At 42.0% G+C, this 23,420-nt stretch overlaps 1 protein-coding gene across 1 annotated transcript; it reads left to right on the forward strand.

The window, feature by feature from the left end:
• The first annotated feature begins 1,549 nt into the window (after positions 1-1,549).
• LOC134585485 (alpha-1,4-N-acetylglucosaminyltransferase-like) lies at positions 1,550-9,864 on the forward strand. Its single transcript, XM_063440906.1, has 2 exons — positions 1,550-1,978; positions 9,134-9,864. The coding sequence occupies exons 1-2, from the start codon at positions 1,550-1,552 to the stop codon at positions 9,698-9,700; spliced, it is 996 nt and encodes a 331-aa protein (XP_063296976.1). The 3' UTR covers positions 9,701-9,864.
• Positions 9,865-23,420: the final 13,556 nt, after the last annotated feature.

A 23,420-nucleotide genomic window follows, 5' to 3' on the forward strand; every position in this document is an offset into this window, starting at 1 on the left:
CTTAACATTATTGTATTGCTTGATAAGGGCTCAAGATTGTTTTTGCTTTAACCCGTCACTGACTTCCTGCTGGTAAGTGCAGTGGGCAATTGGCAGACATTGAAAGCAATAATTGTAAGCTTAACTCCACACCGACACCCTGTCAGTAGCCCATAAGGCATTTGGTAAATAGGTAATTTTAGCAGGAATAGTTAGCAGTGAGTTTTGCAAGCTTGGTTAAGAAAACTGAAAGCATTATGCAATAGTAATAGCACCAGGTCCAGCATAATATTCAAATAAACCAGTTTCCTGATATTGCATTAAATTATTATAGTGCTTGATAAGGGCTCTTGGCGTTCAAGATTGTTTGTGCTTTAACCCCTCACTGACTTCCTGCTGGTAAAGTAGTGTAGTAGGATCATCATGTATTGGTAGCAATAACTTAATAATATGTTTATTATTGACCTTCCCTTTGGGGGTTTCACATATCCTGTAAATTAGGGTAACCCCCCATTGCATTGTGATCGGGTGCCATTGCAATTACATGATGCATATGGGCATGATTTTCTGCACATAGACTTCCTCGGTTATCATGCAGTCCGCCCCATCATGATCATCGCAGTGGTTAAGTATCTAGGCTACCGGTAGGGCACAATCATTAGAGCATGCTATGCCTCTCTAATGGATCAAAAGCCACCTTTTTGAAGTATGGGATTGCACATCCTAACAGAGCTAACGGGTTAAATGCAAAAGTGGCTATCTGCAAAAAATCTGTTCTGCCTATTACATTTTTAAAGTCTAAGTAAGAAGTTCCCGTATTCGGAGCCTGTATTGACTCTACTGGAGGCCACAAGTATATGATCTGCAATAAACAACTCAAATGTACCTCTATGTTTTCTCTTGATTACCAGTAGAGGAGATAAATTTACCAATAATATATCAGATTTGCACGAGACCTAGAGAGCCTTAACCCCCTAAGGACACATGACATGTGTGACATGTCATGATTCCCTTTTATTCCAGAAGTTTGGTCCTTAAGGAGTTAAAGGTAAGAATGGTGATCCTCAATTGAATGCATTGCATAAGGGGAAAGAATGATTGTAGATATAGTGATGTACAGGGATAAAATGTTCTGGAGGGATAAGAAGAATGTGGCTGAGGTGAGAATACATTGAAATAGGTAGCAATGAAATTAAATACAACAATTAAAGTGACAAACCATAAAAGTTAAATAAAGTTTAAAGGAAGTAAAGACTGAAAAATATGTTCATGCAATTTTTAGTGAAAGAAAAAAATGGACAGATATTCTATACGCACATTTACCATTTAAAATGTTTTTTACTATCCCAGTAAAATGAGACAACAAAAGGTATGACATGAGCCAACTACACGTGTATGCCACAATGCAGCTGCCAGATCAGCACAGTTTCCTTGCATTCTGATCTCATGCAGGTTGTTATTGCACCTGTGAGCAAAGTTGTCTAGATTAAAATATTTATGGACATTTTAACATTTTGTTTTCCAATTGTCCTTTCACTTTTCTGAAATTTGATCATCGAACATGGCAAAAATGATCAATAATCTAAAGATTTTGGCTTTCCTTGTGTTACTCACAGTCTTGGGTTTATTTGCTAGATTTTACTTCATGCACACAAAAGATTCCATTGGACATTTTATATGTACAGAAGATAAAACCTTAAATGTTTTAATTCCTGAGCATGTCCTGAGTGAGGGAAATGGTGTAATATTATTGGAGATAACTGAAAGGATGACTCTTCCTCCTTTGGTGCTGTGTTCGCTTGAGTCAGCTGCTCGTGTATATCCTGAACGACCGGTGGCTTTTTTCATGAAGGGTCTGCCTGACATTAATTCAACAGATTATCAAACACAAGCACGCAGAAAATTTCCATCTCTCTCACCTTATGAAAATATCTACTTCTTCCCTCTTAGAATGGATGAATTGTATGCAGGTACTCCTCTTCTCAAGTGGTATAAAAAGGTATGCATGATGAAATTTACAGAAGCTTTATTTATCCCTAAAAAATGTTTAGGTTTATTTTCAAAGCAATAACTTGTAGAGCATTGGCAAAGCCAAAAAGCAACCAAAAAAATGTAAAGTGTAAATTGCATATTTGTTGTACATTCTTTCCCCGCAAGATCTGCATATTACAGTTAATATATTGTTGTTCTTTTTTGAGAAATATTGTTTATGGTTTGTCTATGCTTATATAATATTTTTATCTTACTACTCTTTAATCTTTATCCAACCAACAAATGTCACACTTTATAATAGGACCCTGATGAAGATGCAGTGAAGAGCATTCATGATTTATCTGTATAAGGCGTTAATTCTTTTGTCAACCACAAACATCGAACAATGAATTTCACATGCTGAAATTGGTAATAGTTTGGGATAGATCTCAGTCCATTTTTCCAATCATACTCCGCATTGATAATTAGAATTGAATGGGTTAAATTACCCACTCTGGTACACATCAAATCCCATTTCTTACCAATTGTTCCTATATTTAAACATATGTTTGTTTGTTTGTTTTTTTAAATCACTTCCTAACGTATGGTATCAAATCATTAAGCATAGATTAAGGATATGTAAAACAACATTTAGTAGGTAAAATACAGTATTAAGAAGATATTACTTAGATAAGTACAGGGAGTGCAGATTTATTAGGCAAGTTGTATTTTTGAGGATTCATTTTATTATTGAACAACAACCATGTTCTCAATGAACCCAAAAAACTCATTAATATCAAAGCTGAATATTTTTGGAAGTAGTTTTTAGTTTGTTTTTAGTTATAGCTATTTTAGGGGGATATCTGTGTGTGCAGGTGACTATTACTGTGCATAATTATTAGGCAACTTAACAAAAAACAAATATATACCCATTTCAATTACCGTATATACTCGAGTATAAGCCGACCCGAATATAAGCCGAGGCCCCTAATTTTACCCAAAAAAACTGGGAAAACTTATTGACTCGAGTATAAGACTAGGGTGGGAAATGCAGCAGCTACTGGTAAATTTCTAAATAAAATTAGATCCTAAAAAAATTATATTAATTGAATATTTATTTACAGTGTGTGTATATAATGAATGCAGTGTGTGCGTATGAGTGCAGTGCGTATGAGTGCAGTGCGTATGAGTGCAGTGCGTATGAGTGCAGTGCGTGTATGAGTGCAGTGCATGTATGAATGCAGTGTGTGAGTGCAGTGCGTGTGTGTATGTGTATGAGTGCAGTGTGTGTGCGTATATATTAATTGAATATTTATTTCCAGTGTGTGTATATAATGAATGCAGTGTGTGTGTGTGTGAGTGCAGTGTGTGTGAGTGCAGTGTGTGTATATGAATGAAGTGTGAGTGTGTGTGAGTGCAGTGTGTGTGAGTGCAGTGTGTGTGAGTGCAGTGTGTGTGAGTGCAGTGTGTGTATATGAATGCAGTGTGTGTGAGTGCAGTGTGTGTATGAATGCAGTGTGTGTGAGTGCAGTGTGTGTATATGAATGAAGTGTGAGTGTGTGTGATGCAGTGTGTGTTTGTGTATGTGTTGGTGGGGGTGGGCATTTAATATATTATTAATTATTATTTATATTTATAATGAATTATTTATAATGAAGTGTGAGTGTGTGTGTGAGTGCAGTGTGTGTGAGTGCAGTGTGTGTGAGTGCAGTGTGTGTGAGTGCAGTGTGTGTATATGAATGAAGTGTGAGTGTGTGTGTGATGCAGTGTGTGTGAGTGCAGTGTGTGTATGAATGCAGTGTGTGTGAGTGCAGTGTGTGTATATGAATGAAGTGTGAGTGTGTGTGATGCAGTGTGTGTTTGTGTATGTGTTGGTGGGGGTGGGCATTTAATATATTATTAATTATTATTTTTTTAATATTATTATTTTTTTTGTATTATTATTTAATTATTATTTTTATTTTTATTTATTTATTTTTTCGTCCCCCCTCCCTGCTTGATACATGGCAGGGAGGGGGGCTCCTTCCGTGGTGGTCCAGTGTCATTGGTAGTTCAGTGGGGGGGAGAGTGGGGCTGGCAGAGCTGTACTTACCTGTTCTGCAGCTCCTGTCAGCTCCCTCCTCCTCCGCGCGGTCTGTGCAGCTCCCTCTGTCAGCTCCCAGTGTAAGTCTCGCGAGAGCCGCGGCTCTCGCGAGACTTACACTGGGAGCTGACCGAGGTGCTGAACGGACCGCCGCGGAGGAGGAGGGAGCTGACAGGAGCTGCAGGAAAGGTAAGTACAGCTCTGCCAGCCCCACTCTCCCCCAGTCTGTATTATGGCAATGCAAATTGCCATAATACAGACAATGACTCGAGTATAAGCCGAGTTGGGGTTTTTCAGCACAAAAAATGTGCTGAAAAACTCGGCTTATACTCGAGTATATACGGTATTTATTTTTACCAGTGAAACCAATATAACATCTCATCATTCACAAATATACATTTCTGACATTCAAAAACATAACAAAAACAAATCAGTGACCAATATAGCCACCTTTCTTTGCAAGGACACTCAAAAGCCTGCCATCCATGGATTCTGTCAGTGTTTTGATCTGTTCACCATCAACATTGCGTGCAGTAGCCAAGACAGCCTCCCAGACACTGTTCAGAGAGGTGTACTGTTTTCCCTCCTTGTAAATTTCACATTTGATGATGGACCACAGGTTCTCAATGGGGTTCAGATCAGGTGAACAAGGAGGCCATGTCATTAGATTTTCTTCTTTTATACCCTTTCTTGCACGCCACGCTGTGGAGTACTTGGACGCGTGTGATGGAGCATTGTCCTGCATGAAAATCATGTTTTTCTTGAAGGATGCAGACTTCTTCCTGTACCACTGCTTGAAGAAGGTGTCTTCCAGAAACTGGCAGTAGGACTGGGAGTTGAGCTTGACTCCATCCTCAACCCGAAAAGGCCCCACAAGCTCATCTTTGATGATACCAGCCCAAACCAGTACTCCACCTCCACCTTGCTGGCGTCTGAGTCGGACTGGAGCTCTCTGCCCTTTACCAATCCATCCATCTGGCCCATCAAGACTCACTCTCATTTCATCAGTCCATAAAACCTTAGAAAAATCAGTCTTGAAATATTTCTTGGCCCAGTCCTGACATTTCAGCTTGTGTGTCTTGTTCATTGGTGGTCGTCTTTCAGCCTTTCTTACCTTGGCCATGTCTCTGAGTATTGCACACCTTGTGCTTTTGGGCACTCCAGTGATGTTGCAGCTCTGAAATATGGCCAAACTGGTGGCAAGTGGCATCTTGGCAGCTGCACGCTTGACTTTTCTCAGTTCATGGGCAGTTATTTTGCACCTTGGTTTCTCCACACGCTTCTTGCGACCCTGTTGACTATTTTGAATGAAACGCTTGATTGTTCGATGATCACGCTTCAGAAGCTTTGCAATTTTAAGAGTGCTGCATCCCTCTGCAAGATATCTCACTATTTTTGACTTTTCTGAGCCTGTCAAGTCCTTCTTTTGACCCATTTTGCCAAAGGAAAGGAAGTTGCCTAATAATTATGCACACCTGATATAGGGTGTTGATGTCATTAGACCACACCCCTTCTCATTACAGAGATGCACATCACCTAATATGCTTAATTGATAGTAGGCTTTCGAGCCTATACAGCTTGGAGTAAGACAACATGCATAAAGAGGATGATGTGGTCAAAATACTCATTTGCCTAATAATTCTGCACTCCCTGCATATCATATTTTAATATTGTCATATTCTCAAAAAAAATCATATTCCATATAGCTTATTCATTATTGTTTTTTATTTCTATGATCACTCTCATCTATTTCATTCACCTTAATATACCTGTGTTTTTGAATTTTAGTTAAAAAAAAAACTGAAGTTAGCTTTTAGAAGTTTTAATGACCATGTTTTTGCAATACATGTACTTACTGTGCCAATAGCACTCCTCTATGCTGTTTTTCATTTTGAGTTTAGGTCAGCTTGACCTGTAATAACTATGTGCCAAAATAAAATCACAATAATTTATAGTCATCTCCTTACTATATTTCACTATAAAAAGCATGTCATAAAAGTATTGGTTAAAGTAATATTTGATTAACTGTGAACAATTACTGAACCTTTACTTAAAGGGACACTATAGTCACCCAGGCCACTTCAGCTCAATGAAGTGGTCTGGGTGCCAGGTCCCCCAGGTTTTAGCCCTTCAGATGTAAACATAGCAGTTTCAGAGAAACTGCTATGTTTACATTGCAGGGTTAATACAACCTCTAGTGGCTGTCTTCCTGATAGTCGCTAGAGGCACTTCTGCGATGCTGGATGTGAAATTCGCAGCTAGTGCGCAGAACATCCATAGGAAAGCATTGAGAAATGCTTTCCTATGGACTGTTTGAATTCGAGCGCTGCTCTTGTCGTGCATGCGCATTCCGCTCCACTCGGGAGCTGACGTCATTGGGGGAGGAGAGGTCACCAGCGCCGAGGGAGCCCGGCGCTGGATAAAGGTAAGCTGCTGAAGGGGTTTCAGTGCCACGGGAGGGGGACCCTGAGGGTGGGGGCACCCTCAGGGCACTATCGTGTCAGAAAAAACACTTTGTTTTCCTGACACTATAGTCATCCTTTAAATCATAGTGATCAGTAAGTAAAACAGGCCTTAATAATAAAAATTAAAGATATTTAAAAATGGAGATACATGTAAAGGATATAAAATAAAATAATAGTAAAAATAGAGTGAGGGAAAGAAAACAAAAAAACAAATAATAGACAACAAATCCAAAGTATAACAGTCCTTGGATAAGGTGTCAAGTACGTTTGAATATAAGCCCAGTCTAGAAAAAAGAAGTGCTTGGGAAACTCAGACAAAGAATTGACGTAACACAGACCTACTTGCTCTAAGTATATATTACTTAACAGTAATAGGCAAGTACAATTATCCTGCAAAGCAGTCAAATATAGTAGAACTTGACTGCATGCAATGAGATAAAAGTTCACTGGATGGCATTACCTATAAATGCATATGGATTACCTGGATTACCTATAAATGCATATATATTAAAATTCTACGTGTATATTTAAATAATATTTTAACGTAATTATGTGATTTGATTAATTAAAATTTGATTGACATGCCTGACAACACAGGGAGAAAGTGCAGAGAATTTAATTCGCAAGCACTATATTTGACCCTGTAACTCTCCAAGACACCATAAAACCTGTACATAGGGGGTACTGTTTTACTCGGGAGACTTCACTGAACTCAAATATTAGTGTTTCAAACTGGTAAATTGTATTACAACAATGATATTTTAAGTAAAAGTGACGTTTTTCGAATTTTTTACAAGCGAACTGCACTTTTATGGTCTATATTATTGTTGTAATATGTTTTACGGTTTTAAAACACTAATATTTGTGTTTAGTGAAGTCTCCCGAGAATAACAGTACCCCCCATGTACAGGTTTTATGGTGTTTTGGAAAGTTAGAGAGTCACATATAAGGCTTGCATTTCATTTTTTTCACATTGAAATTTGCCAGATTGGTTATGTTGCCTTTGAGAGCGTATGGTAGCCCAGGAATGAGAATTACCCCCATGATGGCATACCATTTGCAAAAGTAGACAACCCGAGGTATTGCAAGTGGGGTATGTCCAGTCTTTCTTAGTAGCCACTTAGTCACAAACACTGGGCAAATATTAGTTTTTTGCTTTTTTCACACAAAAACAAATATGAACGCTAATTTTGGCCAGTGTTTGTGACTAAGTGGCTACTAAAAAAGACTAAACATACCCCACTTTCAATACCTTGGCTTGTCTAATTTTTCAAATGGTATGCCATTATGGGGGTAATTCTCTTTCCTGGGCTACCACACCGTCTCAAAGGTAACATTACTAATCTGGAAAATTTCAATTTGAAAATGGAACGTTCTATATTTGACCCTGTAACTTTCCAAAACACCATAAAACCTGTTAATGGGGGGTACTGTTGTACTCGTGAGACATCGCTGATTACAAATATGCGCATTTTTTTGCAGTAAAACCTAACAGTATTATGACATTCACAGCTAAAATGGCAGACGGAAATACAAATTTAAAAAAAAATCTTATTTTCTCACTTTTTTTTTATTTTATTCATAATAAATTATGTTCCATATATGAATAGTTAATGATAGATTAAAGCCCTGTTTCTCCTGAACAAAATGATATATAATAAGTGTGGGTGCATATAATTTGAAAGAGGGGAACTACGGTTGAACAGACATATAGCGCAAATTCCAGTTTTTGTTTACATTTTGTTTTGATCAGAACGTGCACTATTGACTCCGTCCTGAAGGGGTTAAGAGACGCTAATTTTTACATAACACTATGTTTCATGCTAAATGGTAAAACGTCTCACCTGCTGCTCTCTGACTAAAATTGACACCTGCTTCTTCTCTTCTTATAGAGCAGAAGAGATAGGTTAAAGGAACACTCTAGGTACCAACATAAAGGCATTTGATAACTTATGGCCTCATACTTATGCTATGTTTATATTTATAGGTTTTGGTGCTTTTTTTTTTACATGTATTTAATGTATACACCTCAATATATCTCCAAAAGATGAATTAAATAAATTAAAAGCAATATTTTTTTTTTTTTGGGGGGGGGGGGGGGGGTTATTGTTGGAATATTGTTCTATGGTTAAGTGAAGTTATGAATAGCATTATACAGTACTTTGCTAGGTTTTGTGTTATAGGTACAGTTTCATTATTCTGTGTCACTGGAATTAGCTCAACCGAATGAAGGGTTTGTAAACAGACATATGAAGATTTGGCAGATTTAAACAACCACAGAAAGGCAGATGATAAAAAGACCAAATTTGGTTAAAACAACCAAATTAGTTTTTCTTATTAATAAGTGAATGGATTACATTTGATTAGAATGACATTAAGCTATTCTTTTACTGATTGGTGTTTAACTCCTTAAGGACCAAACTTCTGGAATAAAAGGGAATCATGACATGTCACACATGTCATGTGTCCTTAACCCCTTAAGGACCAAACTTCTGGAATAAAAGGGAATCATGACGTGTCAGACACGTCATGTGTCCTTAAGGGGTTAAGGGGTTAAAGAAACTCCAGTGTCTATTTTATCAATCAACATTATTTTATATATTTAATATCCTGTTTAATTTAATTTCTCTTCTAGGTTAATCCCAAGAAGGAAAGATATTGGATTCATGTAAGCTCCGATGGTTTAAGATTTGCATCCTTATGGAAATATGGTGGCTTATATTTCGATGCTGATGTAATCTCAATGCGTCCCATTCCACATAAGAATTTTCTTGCAGCAGAAAAGTTTAATGTTTGCAGCAGTAGTGTCTTTGGACTTCATCGTCATCATAGCTTCACCTGGCAATGTATGGAAGACTTTGTTAAAAACTACAAGGGAGAAGTATGGGGATATCAGGGACCATACCTCTTTACACGTATTATGAAACAGTGGTGTGTGCTGCCTCCATTTATAAATATGGAAGATGTCACTTGTGGTAACATCCCCTACTTAAATCCTCAACGTTTCTATCCTATTCCATGGGGAGATTGGAAAAGATACTATGAGGTTTGGAAAGAGTTACCAACTTTTAATAACTCGTATTCTTTGCATCTCTGGAATTATATGAATAAAAAAAATGAAAACATGGTGGTTGTTGGAAGCAACACACTTGTGGAACATCTTTTTCAGCATTACTGTCCAACAACCTATGCATCTTTATAAAATAATGTCATAGCTCATATAGAGACATCAGGTTTAATATGGTGGTTAGTTAGAACAAAGTTAAAATAAATCAAACTATCAATAATCTATTAGCTACAGTGAATAATGTATACAATTATTTTGGTTTATATCGGCTCCTAATTTCAAAATAATCTTTACAGTCCTGTCTCTAGATGTGAGTACATTGCAATAAGATAATTATTAATTAATATATTAACTAATAACATGATTCTTTTAGAATGCTGCGAGGTTTTAAGCATGGGTGGTGGACCCAAATAAATAAATAAAATAATTTAGATTCTTAAAATGCTATCAGAAATAATATGTCTAGTGATGTCGCGAACATAAAATTTTCGGTTTGCGAACGCGAACTTCTGCAAATGTTAGCGAACTGGGCGAACCGCCATAGACTTCAATGGGCAGGCGAATTTTAAAACCCACAGGGACTCTTTCTGGCCACAATAGTGATGGAAAAGTTGTTTCAAGGGGACTAACACCTGGACTGTGGCATGCCGGAGGGGGATCCATGGCAAAACTCCCATGGAAAATTACACAGTTGATGCAGAGTCTGGTTTTAATCCATTAAGGGCATAAATTACCTAACATTCCTAAATCACAATGGATATGGATTGTACAGTGTCACATTGGTGGAGTACGATGAAATGTATTCCAAGGGGGACGTGTATGTATGCACAACCTATTTCATTGATGGATAATACTGAATATCGTACAAAGCTTGAAGGAATTTTGAATAAATGTTCCCTGGTCTGGATATTATTAAATCAGGAATTTCTACAAAGCTCTACTGTTAAGAAAAAAGAGCAAATCAAAATAGAAAAGAAACTCACCCTTATAGGGGGATTGTTCAGCGGAGAAACATCGGAAGAGTCCAAAGGGGTGGCCATAAGAAGCAGGACTTTACCAGCAATATGGAGAAACTAAGTCCCCCAGAAGATGAAGAAGACACAATAATCAATTTATCTGAGAGTTTGTCTAAAGACGATACTACAGCTTTAAGAAAATATTTGACTTTTTGTCTTACTTATACTCCAAATGCTATAGATAATTTGGTGTTGTGTAGGTTCTTCCGTAATGTGAAGTTAAAAGTGTTCTTTAGTAAACCGCTGCTTTCTACTGATCTGAATACCCTATGTAACATAATATTAAGATTAAGTGATATAAAAGTTCCTTTAATCCATCTATTGCTAATCATGCTGTTGAAACTTTTATTGACTTGGTGAGTCATGATGTAACCCTGTCCAGCATATACACACCATAATAATTTAATAAAAGCACAATATAAAGCTTTAAAAATATTCAACTAAAGCATGATTTGGTCTTAAAACCAGCTGATAGGGGTGGTGTTATAGTGATACTGGACAGGATTGATTACATCATAGAGTTAAACAGTCAATTAATGGGGGCACACATAAGGCTATTATTCAGAAAAGCTCACTGGAAATTAGGGAATTTAAAACCCTGACTTCAATAGGCCCTAATTGTTATGATCTCAATCCGTTATTATAGACATTGTCATCTTGGTTTTAATTTTTGGATTTTAACTATTTTTTTGTTTTTGCAGATTATTCTTAATCTGTGATATTGGTGCTGGGGACATATCTACTAAATGCACATAAATGAATTCTGGACTAGTCAGGTCTTTATATCTTATATTCTAATAATTTAATCATAGAAAATTTAATGACTTTGATTACTTAATATAGATCTCTGATGGATTTATTGAATAAATTTTATAATATGATCGTTTTTTCACTTTATGCACTTTATGCAGAATAATGGGTTTCACATCTGCTCTTTATATTTGGTTATATAGTTATTTTTTTGTGATATTTCATATAATACACTTCAACACTTAAAATATAATTATGAACTAGAACTATTCACAGCTTTGGAATCTGTCTATTAACATGTACACTGTCTATCCAAATTCTGTAGACCTTTCTTATATACAACACGTTTCTTTATTTGTGTATATATGTGCGTATATATAACTTTTGGAACACACATACTGATTGTTTATCTTTATCACTTTTATATATGTTCTTTTCTCCTTTTTTTACATACGTATATGTTCTATATTATATATGTCAGAGAATCAAATATTACCATACTAAAGTTATTAATAGTAATGCTTGAAGAAAAATTGGACTCGATTTGGCTTTGATTCATTTTATTGTTTATTACTGTGATATTTACCTTTTAAAGTTTTATTTTTTTTCCAATTTTGTCTCCATATCCCAGGGATGGTACTTGTTGAGAAAGCCTCCAATTGAGTTAATTTGCACTCGTGACACAGCTGTTAGCCTTTACTATCAATGTGGCCATACGGGTTGTATATGGATGTAATTTTAACTAATTGTTTGATGGGATCTTGTTAATTGTTAATCACTTGTATTCCTATAAAAATGAATGTATACATGCACTTAGTAGCTTGACAAAGACCGTGTAGGTCAAATCGTTGCGATGGAGTGGGTTCAATAAAATTGCCTGATTTGTACCTTGCAGTGCCTCGACTTTCCTTCTATTTTGTTATTCAGCATTTTGGTCTCTGGTACTGAGACTGTCTGAGTTGCACCCAGCTACATACTGCTTAAAGGGATAGAGTGCAGTTCCACACCCTACCATAACTACTAATGGATATGGATTGACACCTGACATATGACATATTGACACCTTGACATATGGATTGACACCTGTCCTCAGAGACCCTGATACACACTGACACAGAGCAGAATAGGGACTGTTCCCCCTACATAGGGTCACTTGGCAGGTATGGATTGACACCTGTCCTCAGAGACCCTGATACACACTGACACAGAGCAGAATAGGGACTGTTCCCCCTACATAGGGTCACTTGGCAGATAGGGATTGACACCTGTCCTCAGGGACCCTGATACACACTGACACAGAGCAGAATAGGGACTGTTCCCCCTACATAGGGTCACTTGGCAGATATGGATTGACACCTGTCCTCAGGGACCCTGATACACACTGACACAGAGCAGAATAGGGACTGTTCCCCCTACATAGGGTCACTTGGCAGACATGTATTGACACCTGTCCTCAGAGACCCTGATACACACTGACACAGAGCAGAATAGGGACTGTTCCTCTTACATAGGGTCACCGTTTTTAGCCCAAGGCAGCTCATCTCATCAGGCCTTTTTTTAGTCGAATGTGTCGCCCACTGTCAGTCCCTTCGGGATCCATCCCTCATTCATCTTAATAAAGGTGAGGTAATCTAGACTTTTTTGACCTAGGCGACTTCTCTTCTCAGTGACAATGCCTCCTGCTGCACTGAAGGTCCTTTCTGACAGGACACTTGAAGCGGGGCAGGCCAGAAGTTCTATCGCAAATTGGGATAGCTCAGGCCACAGGTCAAGCCTGCACACCCAGTAGTGAAAGGGTTCATTGCTCCTCAGAGTATCGATATCTGCAGTTAAGGCGAGGTAGTCTACTACCTGTCGGTCGAGTTGTTCTCTGAGGGTGGATCCCGAAGGGCTGTGGCAATGCGTAGGACTTAAAAAGCTCTGCATGTCCTCCATCAACAACACGTCTTTAAAGCGTACTGTCCTTGCCGGCGTGGTCGTGGGAGGAGAAGTATTACTTTCACCTCTTCCCCTGTTAGATTCCCGTTGTGCTGTGACATCACCCTTATACGCTGTGTAAAGCATACTTTTTAATTTATTTAGCAAATGCTGCATCCTTTCTGACTGCTTATACCGGGTGTCATGGCTCACCTGGCACCCCGACTGGGTACCTCCGTTAATGGATGCTCCTAGCATTTCCTGAGGACTCCAAGCACTGCAGCAGACACCACAACCACCGAATCAGAGAAGCGTATAAATCCTCTAAAGCATATGAATGCTGTAGACAGTTGAATAGGAAACCATACGAATAGGTTTACACTCCTAGCAGTCAAACTGGAACAGCATACAATAAATCCTCCCCCAATAATGAGACGACACTTCACTTTGAGGGTTAAGCAGGAACTCAAGATTTATTCACATCACCTCCTTTTAAGACATTCTCCCATGCAAGGGAGGGATTTACAATAATTAGTACAATAACCAATCCCATATTGGTTACCTCCCACACATCTCCTCCCCTCAGTGTGACACATAATCCACTTATAACTGATAAATTTGTACCCCGATTATGGAAGTACCCCAAAACAGCCTGGTACAGTTATCTAACTGACACCCCCTGGTAGCCCTGATCTGGGTGACTAACATATCCAAATATCACCCAGATTGGACCAGGGGTTCGGGAGTTATGGGCAGGCAAAGATTTGACCGACCGCATGGGTAAAGTATCCGAAAACAGTTCCATTTTGGCCCTGCGGTCGGTCACAGAAAAGGGAATAAAAACATACGAATTGCCTGGGTTATGGAGCCTAAGGAGGATTCGAATGAATCCCCTAGTTCGTGGGGTTCTTTCTACCGAACGGCGGGCCGTTCGGTAGTTTCTACACGAAATACTGGAAGTCTGGAGGTCTCAGCGGTGTTTGCCTAGTCGAGTATCCGATTTTAGTTCCAGACACTCGACGGCAAAACACCGCTGTTCGGGAGTTTAAGATGGCCGCCGCCACGTGTTCATTTCCCGAATGGCGGCCACCCAGAGGACAAAGACCACACTGCACTGATTGCCAATTACACGTTTACAACATTGTTGCAAACGGTAATTGGAGGCACACTTATTCCTGGGTGGTCTGGCTGTTCGGTAGTTTCACTCAATATAATGAATGGAGTGATTCTACCAAACAATCAGAAGAATGCTGCATACATATAACCCAGTTTAACCGAACACATAAATACCTACATAATATTTAAGACAGTATTACTGTGATATGTTACAAAGTCTTAAAGGGACATTATTCCCAAAAGTCCCAATATGTCCATGGATGATTCTAAAAGGGCCAGTAAGGTCATACATAATCCATTATGCCCAAATATTGTACTTGAAGGTCCATATCTCCCAGGGACCATAATTACAGGGCAGAAGGCGAGCAAGCAGTCCCCTCCAGGAAACTGGGGCAGACTCTGGTGCAGGGTCCAGTCCGCTACACCGGAGGTCTAGTAACGTGGACACCCAGTACAGGTCGTTCTCCTTCAGCCTTTTTATACGAGGGTCCCTCAACAGGCACGACAGCATGAAAGACCCCATTTGCACAAGGTTGGATGCCGAGCTACTGATTTCCCGTTCCTCCTCCTCAGTGATTTCAATGAAGGTATGTTCTTCCCCCCAGCCACGTACAACACCACGGGTACCAGATAGGTGACAACGAGCACCCTGGTATGCCTTTTGTGGTTGGTCTTCCTCCTCCTCCTCAAAGCCACATTCCTCCTCTGACGCCTCTTCCTCACAATCCTCTTCCAGCGTTGCCGCAGGTCCAGCAAGCGATGCTGATAAGGCTGTTTCTGGTGGTGATGGTGACCACAACTCTTCCTCTTCACGCTCATCTACGGCCTGATCCAGCACTCTTCACAGGGCATGCTCCAGGAAGAAAACAAATGGTATGATGTCGCTGATGGTGCCTTCGGTGCGACTGACTAGGTTTGTCACCTCCTAAAAAGGACGCATGAGCCTACAGGCATTGCGCATGAGCGTCCAGTAACGTGGCAAAAAAATTCCCAGCTCCCCAGAGGCTGTCCTAGCACCCCGGTCATACAAATATTCATTAACGGCTTTTTCTTGTTGGAGCAGGCGGTCGAACATTAGGAGTGTTGAATTCCAACGTGTCGGTCTGTTGTAAATCGAGCGCCTCACTGGCATGTTGTTTTGCCGCTGGATATCAGAAAAGTGCGCCATGGCCGTGTAGGAACGCCTGAAATGGCCACACACCTTCCTGGCCTGCTTCAGGACGTCCTGTAAGCCTGTGTACTTATGCACAAAGTGTTGTACGATCAGATTACACACATGTGCCATGTACGACACATGTGTCAACTTGCCCAACTTCAATGCCGCCAACAAATTTGTTCCGTTGTCACAAACCACTTTGCCGATCTCCAGTTGCTGCGGAGTCAGCCACTTTTCCACCTGTGTGTTCAGGGTTGAAAGAAGTGCTTGTCCGGTGTGACTCTCTGCTTTCAAGCAAGTCAAACCCAAGACGGCGTGACACTGCCGTATCCGGGATGTGGAATAGTACCTGGGGAGCTGGGGGGGTGCCGTTGATGTGGAGCAAGATGCAGCAGCAGAAGAGGACTCAGCCGAGGAGGTTATGGAAGAGGATGGAGTAGGAGGAGTAGAGGAGGTGGCAGCAGGCCTGCCTGCAAGTCGTGGCGGTGTCACCAACTCCTCTGCAGAGCCACGCATTCCATGCTTGGCAGCCGTGAGCAGGTTTACCCAATGCGCAGTGTAGGTGATATACCTGCCCTGACCATGCTTTGCAGACCAGGTATCAGTGGTCAGATGGACCCTTGCCCCAACACTGTGTGCCAGACATGCCATTACTTCCTTTTGCACAATCGAGTACAGGTTGGTTTGTCCGGGTACCTTCCACTGCGGTGTCCCAATAGCTACACATTTTTTGAACGCCTCAGACTCCACCAGCTTGTATGGTAAAAGCTGGCGGGCTAATAGTTCAGACAAGCCAGCTGTCAGACGCTGGGCAAGGGGGTGACTTTCTGACATTGGCTTCTTACGCTCAAAATGTCCTTGACAGACACCTGACTGTGGGCAGATGAGCGGGAACTGCTCAAGGCGAGAGATGGAGTAGTGGATGGTTGAGAGGGGGCAAGCAGGACAGCAGTGGTTGATGTGGCTGAAGATGCTGGACCAGGAGGAGGATGGCGGCTTTGAGTTTGTGTGCTGCTTGTACTCATGTGTTGATCTCATAGGCATTTGTGATGTGCGATCATGTGCCTACGCAAAGCAGTTGTACCTAGGTGGGTGTTGGACTTCCCATGACTCAGTTTCTTTTGGCACAGGTTGCAAATGGCATCGCTGTTGTCAGAGGCAGACACACAAAAAAAATTCCACCCTGCTGAGCTCTGCAATGACGGCATTCTGGTGGTGCACACAGCATGCGTTGATTGGCGTGCTGTCGGGCTGACCCCGGGTGCCGATGCATGCTGTCTGACTGTGCCACTAGCTCCTTGCGATGACCTCCCCCTGCTTCAAACTCTTCTCCTCCTCCTCTCTGTCTCCCCATCTGAACTTTCGCCCTGTTCTTCTTCTTGCCGAGCGGGCACCCACGTGACATCCATGGACGCATCGTCATAATCAACCGCTTCACTTGTATTTGACAACTCAGCAAAGGAAGCAGCAGCGGGTACAACATCATCATCATCACACCGTACGTCCATGTGTGTAATGCTGCCTGACTGAGACATATCCCTGTTATCTACATCCTCTGGCAAGAATGGTTGCGCATCACTCATTTCTTCAAACGGATGTGTAAATAACTCCTCTGACAGATAAAGTGAAGCGGCTGTGGTGCTAGTGTTGGTGGTGGCGGCAGGCGGGTGTGTGGTATCTTGAGAGGTGCCCGAAGCTAAGCTGGAGGAGGATGGTGCGTCAAGGTTCCGAGCGAAAGCTGTAGAAGATTGGGTGTCCTGTGTTAGCCAGTCAACTATGTCCTCAGAACTTTTCAAGTTCAGGGTACGTGGCCTCTGAAAACTGGGCATTATTCTAGGGCAAAAGGGAATCACAGCACCACAACCACAATGGCCCCTGCTGGGTGGCCTGCCTCTGCCTGTAATTTTTTTGGATTAGTGGTACTATGCGTGCAAGCTACTGTGAGACCAGATATGAGTGGCACTGTGCAGTGGCAGAGGTTACATAGTTACATAGTTAGATAGCTGAAAAGAGACTTGCGTCCATCAAGTTCAGCCTTCCTCACACCTGTTTTTTGCTGTTGATCCAAAAGAGAAAAAAAAAAAAAAAAAAAAACCAGTTTGAAGCACAATTTTGCAACAAGCTAGGACAAAAAATTCCTTATTGACCCCAGAATGGCAGTCAGATTTATCCTTGAATCAAGCAGTTATTACCCTACATTGAAAGATTATATCCTTGAATATTCTGTCTTTGCAAGTATGCATCTAGTAGCTGTTTGAACATCTGTATGGACTCTGATAAAACCACTTCTTCAGGCAGAGAATTCCACATCCTGATTGTTCTTACAGTAAAAAAACCTTTCCTTTGCCTTAGACGAAATCGTCTTTCTTCCAGTCTAAACGCATGGCCTCGTGTCCTATGTAAAGTCCGGTTTGTGAATAGATTTCCACACAATGGTTTGTATTGGCCCCGAATATATTTGTATAATGTTATCATATCCCCTCTCAGGCGACATTTTTCTAAACTAAATAGGTTTAAATTTGTTAACCTTTCTTCATAGCTGATATGTTCCATTCCTTTTATTAATTTTGTAGCCCGCCTCTGCACTTTCTCTAGTGCCATGATATCCTTCTTTAGAACAGGTGCCCAAAATTGCACAGCATATTCAATATGTGGTCTTACCAGTGATTAATAGAGAGGCAAAATGATATTCTCGTCCCGAGAATGAATGCCCTTTTTCATGCATGACAATACCTTACTGGCCTTGGCCACTGCTGATTGACATTGCACATAGTTGCATAGTTTGTTGTCTATAACAATTCCCAAGTCCTTTTCGTGTGTTGTTATCCCTAATTCGCTTCCATTAAGGGTATACGTTGCTTGTGTATTCTTTACGCCGAAGTGCATAACTTTGCATTTTTCAACATTAAATTTCATCTGCCATTTGAGTGCCCAGTCCTCCAGTCTATCTAAATCCTTCTGCAGCAAAGTAATATCTTGCTCACATTGTATTATTTTACAAAGTTTTGTGTCATCTGCAAACACTGAAACATGACTTTCAATGCTGTCTTCAAGATCATTTATAAAAATGTTAAATAGAACTGCAACACCCTGATCTATACTTCTACTTACTTCTTCGTAGAACGCAATCAAGTTAGTTTGACATGACCTGTGCTTCATAAAACCGTGCTGATTTTTGCTGATAACCATATTCTTCTCAAGGAATTCTTGAATATTATCCCTTAATAACCTTTCAAATATTTTACCAGCCACAGAAGTTAAGCTCACAGGTCTATAATTTCCAGGCAAGGATTTTGAACCTTTTTTGAATATAGGTTGGCAGAGTACACGCTGTAGGCCTGACACACCCGCTTGAAGACAACTAACTGCTATTCAATCTATAACAGTGAAAAAAGTTTTGGGGTTTTTAAATGCACGCTATTGTGACACCAGATATGAGTAGCACTGTGCACTGGCAGAGGTTGGCAGAGTACACGCTGTAGGCCTGACACACATGCTTGAAGACAACTAACTGCTATTCAATCTATAACAGTGTAAAAAACTTTTTTGGTTTTAAATGCACGCTATTGTGACACCAGATATGAGTTGCAATGTGCACTGGCAGAGGTTGGCAGAGTACACTCTGTAGGCCTGACACCCGCTTGAAGACAACTGCTATTCACTCTATAACAGTGAAAAAAGTTTTTGGGTTTTTAAATGCACGCTATTGTGACACCAGACCAGATATGAGTGGCACTGTGCACTGGCAGAGGTTGGCAGAGTACACGCTGTTGGCCTGACACACAGACGCTTGCAGACAACTAACTGCTATTCAATCTAGTGCTCTCTGCCAGCCCCCTCCCCCCCCCACTGAACTGCCAATGCCACTGGACCACCAGGGAAGGAGAGCCCCCCTCCCTGCCATGTATCAAGCAGGGAGGGGGGACGAAAAAAAATCCCACAATAACTGGTTACTACACCTGGGTAGAGGAGAACTTTGTCCAGGTCCAGGTGTCTCACCACGGCTGTGTGGGGGACTGGTAGTCTGCCTTGGTGGGTTGCTGAGTGGGCAGAGACCAGCGGTACTCTGCCCTGGTGCCAGCGCTACCACTGAAGTAGCCAGATTGGAGCATGGTTGTGGGAGGGGGAGACCGACCCCCCCGTCCCTACCCCTTGGGCTGTAAGTGCAGAGACTACGGTCCCATCTGCACAGTTGCGGGGCTCAACATCTCCCCTTGGTGGGTTAGGCTGCCGCTGGAGAGAGGGTGTAAGGAAGGATTGCACCCTCAGCTCCCTCAGGTACATACTGCTGCCGGGGAGGAAGGATTGCACCCTCAGCTCCCTGGGGTACGCACTGCCGCTGGGGAGGAAGGACGACACCTTCGGCTCCCTGGGTTACACACTGCCGCTGGGGAGGACGGACGACACCATCAGCTCCCTGGGGTACACACTGCCGCTGGGGAGGAAGGACGACACCTTCAGCTCCCTGGGATACACACTGCCGCTGGGGAGGAAGGATTGCACCTTCAGCTCCCTGGGGTACACACTGCCGCTGGGGAGGAAGGACGGCACCTTCAGCTCCCTGGGGTACACACTGCCGCTGGGGAGGAAGGACGGCACCTTCAGCACCCTGGGATACACACTGCCGCTGGGGAGGAAGGATTGCACCTTCAGCTCCCTGGGGTACACACTGCCGCTTGGGAGGAAGGACGACACCTTCAGCTCCCTGGGATACACACTGCCGCTGGGGAGGAAGGATTGCACCTTCAGCTCCCTGGGGTACACACTGCCGCTGGGGAAGAAGGACGGCACCTTCAGCTCCCTGGGATACACACTGCCGCTGGGGAGGAAGGATTGCACCTTCAGCTCCCCGGGGTACACACTGCCACTGGGGAGGAAGGACGACACCGTCAGCTCCCTGGGGTACACACTGCCGCTGGGGAGGAAGGACGACACCTTCAGCTCCCTGGGATACACACTGCCGCTGGGGAGGAAGGATTGCACCTTCAGCTCCCTGGGACACACACTGCCGCTGGGGAGGAAGGACAGCACCTTCAGCTCCCTGGGGTACACACTGCCGCTGGGGAGGAAGGACGGCACCTTCAGCTCCCTGGGATACACACTGCCGCTGGGGAGGAAGGATTGCACCTTCAGCTCCCTGGGGTACACACTGCCGCTGGGGAGGAAGGACGACACCTTCAGCTCCCTGGGATACACACTGCCACTGGGGAGGAAGGCTTGCACCTTCAGCTCCCTGTGATACAATCTGCCGCTGGGGAGGAAGGACGGAACCTTTAGCTCCCTGTGATACAATCTGCCACTGGGGAGGAAGGACGGCACCTTTAGCTCCCTGGGACTTACTCTGCCGCTGGGGAGGAAGGACGGCACCTTTAGGATGCAGCCTCTACTCTGCTGCTGTAACACTCTTTCCGCTGAGCATACTCTCCGTCCATCCTTGATTTTCGCTTAGCCATAACCTGGTTCCAGATCCCCTGGAATATCTCCATGGATACATAACCCCCATACTGGGCCACTCGCTGCCTCACCTCGGCCAGCCCATAATCTTCAGCGTCAGAGCCTTCCATACTTGTCTGCTCCAAGTTGCTGGATACCTCTGCTGCCAGGGGCGCTGCACGAGTGCTAACGTTGCCCTCAATTTGTAACTCCAAGGAATTGGTGTTGTCTGTAGCTGTCCTTCTGGTTGTAGGAACGATCCCGCCGCTTGCCACCAATTGTAACGGACCGTTTCACTTACAAGAGGATAAAACCCAGTTTAGGCGATATCCCCCTTTTCCATAGACCAGCAGCTACTGCAATCACCAATTCTCCCGAACTCCAAACTGTACGAATCTTCCAACTCCCGAACTGGAAACACACGAACTCTGGAATCAGCTGAACAGGAAAAGCATACCATCCGCTTACACTCCTGGCAGTCAGCATACAATCCAATTCCCCCAAAAACGAGACGACACATCGGTTTGAGGGTCAAGCAGGAACTGAGGTCTGGAACCCAGCCTGCCTGCTTTTTTTATTACAGTTGTGCACATACAGGACACACCCAGGGGGAGGCATAAAACAACCAATCAAGTAACAGTACAACCCACACATCCCCTCCCCTCAGATAAGCAATTAACATAATTACTACATACAGTAAAAATACAGTTTCCACACATACTCTGTAACTTTAAAACCATACATCACATTCACATAAAAATACATATCCACAATCAATCCATTCAGGGGAACAACATATTAAAAAATGGCATGAATCAGACCAGGGGTTCAAAAGTTAGTAAAAGTATCTTTTGTTCCCCCTGGCTGGTAGTATTTTAATCAAACAGTAAAACAGCAAACAGTAAAAGTAAAAACATCCCCACAATGCACCCTGGCTTCCTCCCTTCTGCCCTGGAGATAATTGGAGAAGTAATCCAATTATCTCCCAGGTCAAAGACAAAACTCCATTACACATGTGGGGACCTAAATACAGGATTATGTTATCAAATATATAAAGTCACTTTTATACATTAAACACAGACACGTAACATATCCCCAGATAGCTCAGGTCTGCGTGCACATTATTAGGTGAATGGCACGCAGACCACACAAATACAGTTTAATTGCCATGGAGCCAAAGTCTTTCCCATAGTCTTTCATTATATGAATAGGCTCCATGGCATAGCTATCTGGGGGTATCACCGCTCACACAGGGCAAGTACCGAATGGCCCCACTGTGTTTAAAGGGCCAAAATGAGTGACATGCATTCTGTTAGGGCCGAATACGTTTTGTAAAAGGGCCCAATCTCCCAGGGCCATAGTCCAAAGGCAAGAGGCGGGCAAGCAGCCCCCTCCAAGGACACGTGGCGAGGTCGGTTTTGCCACAGTGCTTATAAATCCCTAAATAGGGAATGTTGTATAGTTAATTCGTTCAAAACAGGATTATTTGATCATTGTGATGGTAAGAAAGAATGTAAATTGATTACAATGTAAATACTAGTGTTTCAACTTCAGAAGTTTGTGTCTCTAAAAATTTATGAATGCCTAAGTAGGGATAGTAGTGTAACCCTTTTTTTGCCCTGCTCCTGGAAACAAGCCGCAGCTAGAAGCAGTTACACCTTCTTCTGTTGCTGACAGGGATCCTGAGCCTCTGCTATAGTTGGGAGATCGGGACATCTTGTTCTGACGCAGTGCCTCCACTCAGTGCAACTTCTATTTATGGGAAACCCACCCCACTGAGTAGATGAGTACCCTCCACTTAATAACTCAGAGACACGAAATGCTGACAGACATGGAAATGCACACTGTATTGTGGTTAAAGAGATACACATAGAACAGCAGAAATAACAATGCAGTTCCTGGCCAATGTTACATAGTTACATAGTTAAAAATAATAAAAAATAAATAAAAGCTGCGCCACTAGAAGAGTAAATAAATAGTCCAAATAAAAGAAAGTCCAAATAAAATAAGTAAAGTCTTAGCTGGATAAATCTTGTTTAGGTAGAATAGTCTATATAATACTGGATGGGGAACGATGTCCTCGTCGTCCTTCCACAGGTAAATCCAATAATATGAAAAGATAAAACAAATTTCCAAAATAGTGTAATATATTCACTAAAGTGTGACAAATTAAGTAAGAAAAGTATAGCACTCACATTTGGTAGAGCTCTAGCTAGCTCTAGTGTGGAACGCGTACAGCGGTATAGATCCCCGCTTGTAGGATATACTGCAGCTTGTTCTTTTCTTCAGAGGAAAAATGCCACTCAAAGAAATAAAAAGACACAACCAATAGTGTTCTCTGTATAAAATAATAAATATATAAAATAAAAGAATAAAATGGTACTCACAAGTGTGGAGCAGACCGACTGCTCCTTGATGATAGCGTAGGTGAAATAATCCCCACCAAGGATTGCTTGGAGTCCCAGGG

The sequence above is a fragment of the Pelobates fuscus genome, chromosome 2 (genome assembly GCF_036172605.1).
Source record: "Pelobates fuscus isolate aPelFus1 chromosome 2, aPelFus1.pri, whole genome shotgun sequence".
In the NCBI taxonomy this organism is placed as follows: Eukaryota; Metazoa; Chordata; class Amphibia; order Anura; family Pelobatidae; genus Pelobates; species Pelobates fuscus.

What these genes read in the sequence shown, in the direction of transcription:
- LOC134585485 (XM_063440906.1), top strand. Translation starts at nt 1,550, where the DNA reads ATGATCAATAATCTAAAGATTTTGGCTTTCCTTGTGTTACTCACAGTC. An exon ending in TTCTCAAGTGGTATAAAAAG is followed by an intron (nt 1,979 to 9,133) that starts GTATGCATGATG and finishes TTTCTCTTCTAG; the next exon opens with GTTAATCCCAAGAAGGAAAG.